The sequence below is a fragment of the Pinus tabuliformis genome, chromosome Q (assembly GCF_031772625.1).
Source record: "Pinus tabuliformis cultivar Carrire ecotype Pingquan chromosome Q, CPIR1, whole genome shotgun sequence".
Lineage (NCBI taxonomy): Eukaryota > Viridiplantae > Streptophyta > Pinopsida > Pinales > Pinaceae > Pinus > Pinus tabuliformis.
The window spans coordinates 788546993-788557402 of record NC_142296.1 but is presented as its reverse complement, the minus strand read 5'-3'; the positions used below and the strand labels follow the sequence as shown (position 1 = coordinate 788557402).

The 10410-nt window shown below is 35.5% G+C and overlaps 1 protein-coding gene across 1 annotated transcript; it reads left to right on the top strand.

Moving 5' to 3' along the window:
- The first annotated feature begins 9374 nt into the window (after positions 1-9374).
- On the top strand, positions 9375-10101 carry LOC149221847 (uncharacterized). The gene has a single exon (XM_089385251.1). It carries the CDS (start codon positions 9568-9570, stop codon positions 9886-9888), a length of 321 nt encoding a protein of 106 aa, XP_089241377.1. The 5' UTR covers positions 9375-9567; the 3' UTR covers positions 9889-10101.
- The last annotated feature ends 309 nt before the right edge of the window (positions 10102-10410 follow it).

Here is a 10410-nt window from a genome sequence, read left to right as displayed (position 1 = left end):
CATTTTCAAAATCAAAGGAGGATGGATCTCATATCATATTTATATGATTTTCTTCTCTCTAGTTGTTTACCATTTCAACCATTTTCAAATCAAGGGAGGAATTTGCAAAGTATGGGCCATGGTTATTTACATAAAATATTTTGATAGTGACAAGTCAATGGAAAATATCCCCACCTTCCTTAGAACACGGTGGCCACCAAACACGAACCTACGTGTTGTCGTTATCATCCAACTTGCACGACACTACATTTTTGGGTGCAGATCGTCTCCACATGGTTGAGAGGGTGCCCGGTCTTGGTGGTAAGTTGTGGAGATTTTCTTCCCTCTTTTTTTGACATAACGTTACATATCCCTAAGTGTGGGGTAAAGTAATCGATTGGTTGGTTGGTTGGTTTTGATTGTGTGTGTAAGTGGGAAACGTTGGTGTCATTTTCGCTGGCGGCATCTATCATCATTTGTTGTCAATTCTAATTGAGGTTCGGAAGCGTTATAGTGTTGTTGATAGGTTGTAATGAGTCGGTGAATATTAAGATTTGTGATTACCGTGCCCTTATGAAAAAAAACCATTTACATAAGAATCTAACTATTACTTTCTTCACTTTGGGATGGAATGGAGTAATATTTGAGGAAAAACCATTCACATAATATCTAATTAATTTTTCCTCCTCCTTCGCCTTGTGTATGGTATAGGGTATAGGGTATTATTTTAGGTGGTATGATGTTTTTATGTGAGTATGTAGATTACGTGTTTAAATTGTATAGTTAAATTTAATCGGTGATTTTGATAAATCACATACATATTAATATGATTAAATTAAAAGAGAATTTTGGTGGTTTTAACAAATTACACAAGTATGAGATTATTTGGAGTGGTATGAGGTTTTTGTTTGAGCATGTAGATTTTGTTAAAATGATATAGTTAAATTCAATTATCTAATAAAAGATTTGATAATTTGAATAAATTATATAAATATGAAATTATTTTTTTTATTAAATAAAATAGTTTGATTTTTTATTTAATTAATTAATTTTTATTAGGGGTAGAAAAGCCATTCTAATTATTATTTTCCTCACTTTTACATGGTATGGAATATTAATTTTGAAAACGTCATTTCAATTATATATATATATATATATATATATATATATGAGATGGTATGAAGCATATGTGTGAGGCCATGTAAATTTTGTATTTAAATTGTATGGTTAAATTTAATAATGGAGAGTAAAGAATTGGTAATTTGAAAAGTCACACAAGATAATTTTATAAAATTTAGAGGAATAGATTCGAAAGCCAAACAAAAAGACATCAAATCCTTTTATAATATGGAAATTGGTCACCCTCTCCTTCTTTGTGGTGGGTTGTGGCCTTGCTTGGAATGTTGGCAATGGAGAAAAGATGAGAATTGGGATTGACCCTGGACAGGTTGTCCAGAAAATTATAGGCTTCCCTGGGGAGCTGGTCACATCACTTAATGAGCAGGGGTCAATTTCTTATATCAGGTTGTTGATGAAGGTAATGTGAGCACAAGGCTAGAAAAAATGTTGACCAATTGAATTTACAAGGGGATATGGCTGGGGCATGGGCAAATTACACCCTCTCTCTTAACATGTCAAATGTTCGAATAAGAGGTAGGGAGGATAAACTATGTTGGGTCCATGCTCCCTTAGGAGTGTGCATTCCTAAGGTAGGATATTCTTTTCATATTTTCTCTAGAATAAGAGAGGACGCTGAATGGTGGTTTAAAAATATTTGGAAGTTGAATTGCTAAACTAAGGCAAGGCTTTTCATGTGGTGCCTTATCAGGAACAAAATTCCAACTTTGGACAATTTACAAAAGCGCCATGAAGAAGGCCCTAGCTAGTGCTTATTGTGCAAAGATGCAAATGAATCAGTCACACATCTTTTCCTGAGATGTCATTTTACATTATGTGTTTGGGTCAAGCTCAAACCACAATTAGGCTGCATTTTGGTATGACAAGGAGGCAATTTCTTAAATGCATGGAAATCTTGGTGGGACTCTACACATGCTGAGAATATCAGGTCTATACCTCCTCTCATTTGTTGGAAGGTATGGTTGGTTAGGGACAAAGCAACCTTCAAAGATATTTCTTCGGCACCTAACATCATTTATGTACAAATTGGTGTAATCTACTCCCTCCTTCCCTCCAATGAGGTTGTGCATATACCTCAGAATATCACCAAAGAGACGATTGACCGTGATGTTCCCTGCTCATATTTGGTGGTGCTTTTAATGGCGAGGGGATTTGTGGAGGTGGTCTCATTCTTTTCCTTAATGTACAACACTATCTAAAATCTAAGGTTGGATTGGGAAGGGGTTCCAAAAACTATGCATAACTCCTTTCTTTAAAACTTCTTCTTTGGTGGGCTCTAAAACATAATTTTTACATTGTAGGTTTTCATAGACTCGATGAATGATGTAAATTGGTTTAATGTTACACATAGATGTCGCAACCACACATTTTTACCTATTCTGGAGGTGGTAAATGACTTAAAACAAGTTTTTAATACTATGTATTATTGTCACATCTATAGGGAAAGGAAAATCGATGCATGCTTTTGTCTAAGGAAGGTGTTTGACAGGATGTGGGCACTTGGCAGGTCACAGAGTATAAAAATGGTAATGTCTAGGAGTACCTTCACCAACCTTTCTTGGATATCTAGCTATTATCCTCTTGACAATGTCACAATTTTCTTTTCATTAGTTGTCTCTCAGCTTTATATGACAACATCAACACTCTTTTTACTGTATTATTCGCCATCATATATGTCTCTCTTCAATTTTTTTCTGTATATGTTTTTCTCTCTATATAGATGATGACAGTTTGTCAGGATATGGACATGGACCAATTATATTTACTATTGCATATTTTGAAAATAACATGATCACGGGGTTAATAAAAGAGCCTGATTTTGTATATGGTATTTTTTTTTAGGACAAATATGGAATGCACAATGATACATCTACAATATGTAACTTTTTGATTATAATATAAAAGTTGTGATTTTTTCTAAGGAAAAAAAAGAGATTATTTTATAAAAAAATAAAATAAATTAAAATAATTTTATATTTGAATTCAATAATTGTATCAACGTATTTGTTAGAGGTAGTTTTGAGTGGTTGGGATTCATAGTGATAATGTCACTCACTTTAGGTTGAATCTTAGCTAATCTTGCTCAATATGGTTTGTGGGCTATCATATAGGGCGAGGGGGATTTCTTGGCATCAATGCTATGTGTTTCTTGGCAAAAGCACTAATTGTATGTTCTAGTTTCCAATTCCCCACCTCTACTAAAAAATGAAGAATAATTGAATTAAGAGTTTTCCTCGAGGTGTAGATCAATTCGCAATAAAGTGTATTGTTGAGGCACTCCTTGTGATGTCACTAGTCTAAACCTCAAATAGCCTTGTGTGACACATGTAAGATTGCACAAATACATTTGGAGGTTATACTGGTACTACACAATATTGATCCCACTTCATGTAAATATGAGCTTGACCTAATTGCCTATTTTACTAAATAAAAATACTATCACATTTATACTATAAATAACTCTTTCGTGTCGATTTAAAAAACCAAAATACCAATAACAAATAATAATGGTATTATTTGCTTACCAAACATAAATGGACATATCGAAACATAATATTTATTTATTACATAACAACTAAATTATTAAACAATTTAACAAATTACCTATTGCTAATTTCCAATGGCTAACTCTGAGCAGTGATGCATCCTTGCTATTTATTCCCTCAAATCTACTAATTTCTCACCTTGTCCTGAAGATGAACCACATTAGCTAGTTCGAAAGGTTTTTTTTTTTTTTTTTTTTTGAATCAGACTATTCTATTATATTACAAAAAGTCAAAAATTACAGCATCAGTGTTACAACAGAGCCGTAGCCCTGTGATTCCTGTCGAGAGATTGACAGAATGCTCAGGAATAAACATGTCCAAAATTACATGGGAACAAAATTGGAAGCATAACGACACAGGACAGTGCATAAGACCGACACTTAACACATATGGATAGCCGACACTGAAACACATAAGGACTGAGTCCTGACACATACAAGATAACAGTGAGAGCAAACAGAGAAAACTTTCCCTTCTCAGCGACTGGGAGCGAACAACAGGTCGAGTTATTCATCATCTGTGGTGTGCGGTTCGTCCTCCTCTTTGCCCCTGAAGTGCTTGGGGATGTCCGGGTCGGGAAGATTGTTCCTCTGCACGGGTTCGCTGGGGCCTGCCTGAGAGTCTGGGGAGGAACTATCCTTGACGGGGCGCAGCAGGTCGATAGTAGGAACTTGCATGTCGATTGTGGGAACCAACCCTGGAATCCGAGGAGGGTTTGCCTGCAGAGCTTCCTCTTGACCTCCTGGATTGCTACAGTGCTCCACCGAAACCGAAACTATGAAAGTTGAATTTGCCAGAGAGCAGGGAATTCGATACCTGACTATGGGATGCGCAGAGTGGCCACAATCCATGATTTCTCTGTGCTCCGTTGCCCTGCCGCGGCCGACTGCACGTCCTCTGGAGCGACGGTGGTCTGATGAAACCTCAATTGAGGAAGAGGGGGAAATAGCATGCCTCTGAGACGTAGCACGACCTCTGGAGCTTCCGCGCCTGCTAATCATCCTTTGGCGTTCACGCTGCATCCCCAAATTGGCCAGAGAGCAGGAGTATGCCTTCGTAATCTCCCTCAGAGCCAGTAAATAATCCAGCGCAACCTCCGAACGCCCAGACCTTATGCAAGACTGCGGGAGAATGACAGAGGTGCCAGGCCTTTGTAGCGCCATTTTCCCGCTACCAAGGAGAGCAGTTAATACCGAAATGACTCGAATTAAATCCCGCAGATGGACTGCCGCCGCCGATCTTAAATAACCACCGGATCTGTAATGCGTGGCTCGTCCGGGCTGACACATGCCCATGTGACGAGCCACTAACCTGCTACGCGCTGGAGCCACCCGCATCCGGGAAGCTAGTTCGAAAGGTTAACCTAATCTCAACGATGCGATTAATCCAGAAAACTTTTATATATATATATTTATAGAATTAATAGTTATGAATTAAGAAATCACATGTTATCCCAAAATAAAAAATCTTGTAATCAATTATTCCTTTAAAAATCTAAAACCAAAGATCTAAAATAGTTGGGTTCTTCAAAAAATTAGACTTGAATCGTTATTCAACGGAGTTTTCGCCGTTCGATACAAACAAAGAAGAATATACAGATTTAGCCTTGGGGTGGTTCGAAAACTTTTTGAAATTATCTTCACTCCATGGTGAAGGAGAAGAACTTTGTAAACTTAGTCTTTGGTCATGTGGATCGATTAAGATTTTAATATTTAAAGTCTCCATAATAAACGTTTTAAAATTTGTTTAACAAGCTAAAAGATAAAATTGACGAAACTAAGTAGTGGGAAATATATATATATATAAATAATATGATAAATTGCAAAAAGCCATGAATGCTGATGCATTATTAAATAAAATTATACTCTCTTATCAATACTAATGCATTATAAAATATTATTATTTTTTAAGTAATAATATGGAATGATAAATTGCAAAAAGTCATGAACGCTGATGTATTATTAAGTAAAATTAAACTTTCTTATCAATACTAATACATTATAAAAATATTATTATTTTTTAAGTAATAATATGGAATAATAAATTGGCATTATTAAATCAAATTAAACTCTCTTATCCATACTAATGCATTATAAAATTATTATTATTTTTTAAGTAATAATATGGAATGAAAGCAAATTCTAATTCTAATTTTAAAATAGTGAGCAAAGATATTTTTTTTATATAATTTAATTTTAATGTTATAATTAAATTAAATATTAATTTTTTATTTTAATTTTTATTTGTAAGAAGATAATTTTAATTTTACCTTTTATTTATGGGATAAGATATATTTTTCACTCAATCATTTAATTGTAAAAATTTATAGAAGTGTGCATACTTTATTCCCTCTAAATTTAATTATAATCTTTTAATGTGAAACAGGGATTCTTAATCGCTATAATGATGACCTAAAGTAGTTCTTCATCTATCCCCTATATATTTAATTTAAATGTAATTAAATGTTATATTAGCACCAATACAAAATATATCCAAATTTGCACTAGTGACTTCTTACATGAAACACATGATTTTAACCATTACACTAACTCAAGTTATAATAAACTTATGTTTATAAGAAAGCATACTATATTGGTCTTTTTCTCTTTTTTTCCAAAACAAAATTGTATGAGGAAATTCAAGTGCTACTTTCTCACATTCATTATTATTGATGTGCATCAATGGTTTTGTAGATTTGAACCTCTAGAGATTTGATCCATATCGACACTTGATAAATCCAAAGCTTATATATATAACTTTGTCTTGTCATTGAAACTATTTTATTCCATGATCATTTACATCCCAAAAACAAATTATAAAAGTAGTCTTCACGCTTTTAAATAAACTATATTACATAAGAATACGATTGGGAAAAATCATGGGTTGTTAAAACTTGGAGCTCAAAAACATAATTTGACTCTATTATCTCCAAATAGTTGAGAAAACTGACTCTGTCAAAAGGAACCCTAGCGTCCACAAGCAAGGTTGTCATCACCGCTACTACTTCGGGTCTGGATGGCTTGTTTTCAGGATGAAGGAGGGATTGGTCTCATTTTTGATCCCTAAGGGTCATGTTTCATTTTCCTACATGTTGAGTTCATGATTGTTGCGCCGACTCCATATGTCTTAGGGTTGTGTTGGAAGGTCGAAGCAAGAGGAATCTCTCGAATCTCGAAGTAATGTGGCATATTTTTTTTTGATAATGTTAGTATGGTTGATTCAATAACGAAATGGGAAGATCCAGCTAGTGATTGGGACTGTTGGGGCCCTATGTGCGACTTTCCTGTGGGGCAGTTTCTTTTTGAACTTTCTAGGGTATAAACTTCCAAATTTTTGTTAAACCCTTATCTAGGGTTTCGACTTCGTTGTGGGTTGTTGATTCTGAATATTGATTTGAATTAAAACTTGAAATAGAAGTCCGTTTTGGGATCCCTGTTGCTCAACAAAGTTTAGTTTTTGAAGGAAAGCAACTACAAGATTTCAAATCTTTATAGGAGTATAAAATCATTAAAGATTCAACAATCTTCACTCTCTTGAGGCTTCATGGAGATGCGACAAGAGAAAAGGCTTCACGGCCTCAGACAAAAGCCCCATCATTCAAGGACACAGTGAAAGGAAAAAGGTTTTTGCCACATGAGCAAATTTATTCTTTTCCAAGACCTTATATAGTGGAGAAGGCTAAAGAAAGGCCTGGTTTGGATATCTAGAATCAACATGTAACTGATTTTTTTTTCTAGTTCTCCACTTGTATGCCTTAATCTGTAGATTCAATGGATTTTGGCCCAAAGCGGATGCTTTACATTATTAGATCTACAACTCCTAAACAAAAAATTTAGAATTTTTTCTTTGTTCAAAAGGTTTTTTTATTGTCCAATTTGAAATAAAAGTTGAGCTCCAGAAAGTGTTGGATGATGGTCCCTGGTTTTGGGGACGAGCTAGCCTTTTTATGACTAGATGGTTTCTGGAATTTGATCCTCGATGGTGGTTTTTAGAATGTTGATGTGGGTGAGGCTTCCAAACCTCATGTTGTCCTTTTGGCACCATCAGGTGTTGATTGATATAGGGAATTTACTTTGGGAACTTTTAAAAAAATTGATGATGAACAAATACAATAGGGGTTCTTCACCTTTGCTTGTATTTGTCTAGAAATTGATCTGAGCAAAGGCCTTCTTGATAACATTTTATTAAAAAAATGAACTTTTCAGTGCATACAAAGTCTAGACTATGAAAACACAATGTTTAGACGTCGAACTTGTTTCCAAATAGGTCACCGACAAGATTCATGCCCACTAAACAAAAAATCATCGAAGAAGAAAAGGGGGCCAATAAGAAATAACAAAGGATGACAACAATATGTTAATACAAAGTTGGAGGAAATTGAGGAAGATTCCCTTTTTCAAGAAACCAAGGAACCTCTAAATATGCAAGATTCCCAACAGCCAAGCCATTTTGGACAAGACGATGATCGAACGCAGAAAGGTATCTCTAGTTCAGAGGCAACATTTTCTGATGGAATGATGAGAACCAAAAGAGCACATGAATTTGAACTAGATAAAGATCAAGCTCTTACAAAACATATTTTAGATTTGGTTGTTATTCCAACATACTCTTTTGGTGGTACCTGGCAGGAAGTGCATAGGAAGAAAGGGAAAAAAATGAATCTTCATGATTATTATAATTCATGATTCTCTTTATTTTTTTGTTTAGATGTTCGAGTTGAAGGCTTTTTCTTGGACAAACTGTATTTATGTACCTGCATGACCATAGATATTAACTCTTGTATCCGATTTCACTCTAGACAGGCAATAGCTTGCATACACACTGAAATTAAATTTCCAAAATATAATTATACACACTGAAATTAAATTTCCAAAATATAATTATACACACTAAAATTAAATTTCCAAAATAGCTTACATACACACTGAAATTAAATTTCCAAAATATAATTATACACTGAAATTAAATTTCCAAAATATAATTTTTAAGAGTTTTTTCAGTAGATAAAAAATAAATTCACGTTATACCCTCAATTTTACTCGAATCGCATTTCCCTTAATTTTTTCAATACATTAAATTCATCACCCAAGTAAAACAACCACCTATTCAAAATCTTCTCACCCTTATTGCACACATAAATTGAAAAATGACTCATCTAATAATCCTAAATATATATAAATATGTGACTCATCCAATCATCCTAAAAGTTAGAAGTTGAAAAATAAATGCATATATGTGGAGCCACTTATTAATATCTAACATGAAAATTAATTTATTTAAAAAACATACCACTTGAACCGTGAGCATGCCACGTTGTTCCTCACAATCAGAAGTAACCTCGTAGATACCTGTCTATCGAAATGAAAAGCTACAAAATGGAGAAGAGTAAGCGAGAAAGCGTGTCCTTTACAACTACAAGTGTTGCAAAATCTGTGGAGTCACGAAAGCGGTGATATGTTGTTACTTGACTTGTAGTCAGTCCTCACACTAGTCCCTTACGTGTCATCAAAGAAACCTTTCTAGAATCAGATTCATTCCGTGGCAACAGCTAATCCAACCTTCACATTCTTTGGTGATTCCTGAGAGGACAAAATCCCCCCTTAACATGAGTGAGCGGCGCTGTTTATTTCAACAAATTATATATATATTTTTAACTCGTGAAAATCATGGCCGAAAATAAATTCGACGCCCCACGTCTTCGACTGGGGAAAACTATCTATGATGTAACAATTTACAAAAGATCACGTTCCCAAAATATCAGGAAAGTTTCCCCTTTGACTGGTTGCACTATAAATTGGGAACGGCTTTCAGGGTTATATTATTATTGCAGTCGCCGATTGTTTGCAAGGAACGGGAAGCATTTACGTTTGGGGTTGGAGAGGCAGAGAAGTGCGGAAGAAGCACCATGTCTCCGGCTGTAATGGCGTCGCAGGTGGCATCAGGGATAGGAATGATAGCTGGAGCATGGATGTTCAAATCCCTCATGGAGGAAGCAGATCACAAGAAGAGTATGATGGGAGGAGGGGCCATGCCCATGCCCCGATGCCCCACCTGCAATGGCTCCAGGAGGGTTCCCTGTATCTGCAAGCGCTGGTCCGATGGCGACGAGGGCTGCGCTACATGTGGCCATACCGGTATGAAGCCTTGCTCCTCCTGTGGTGGCTCCGGAAAGGGCCGGCCAATTCCGGTCAAGCTCCGGATCTCCAATGCCCGCAAGAAATTTTAACGGCATCACTATTTTATTTATCTGGGGACTCTCTTGACATCGTTATTTATTGCGAACAAGCCTGATCTTAATCAGGCTGGCCGCTAGGGTTCGATATCGGCTCCATGCCCCTTCTTCTATGTATACTATGTAATATGTTGTAATATGAAAACTTGAATCGAAAGGGGTTCGAATCCTTGATTCATCCGTTATGCAACTGCCATGTTCACTCAACATTTTGTGGATTCATTCCATTACTTTTCTCTTTTGACAGACAATTATACTTAATTATTTTGGAGGGGAGAGCAAGCAATGGATAAATTGTGCTAGGAATGAATAATTGCGAGTAGATGCATCGGCTTTATTTCACACCTGTGTTCTGTCCGCCGAATATCGGGGTTTGCAATATGGGCATAAAATTCAATATTTTCAATTTCAGAGAAGCTAATTTTATTTTCTGGAAATTGATGAATCTTAAAATAGTCTAAAGCGACTATTAGCTACAGGAAGTCACACCCCAGTAGTTTAATTATTAGTAATTTT

What these genes read in the sequence shown, in the direction of transcription:
- LOC149221847 (XM_089385251.1), top strand. Translation starts at nt 9,568, where the DNA reads ATGTCTCCGGCTGTAATGGCGTCGCAGGTGGCATCAGGGATAGGAATG.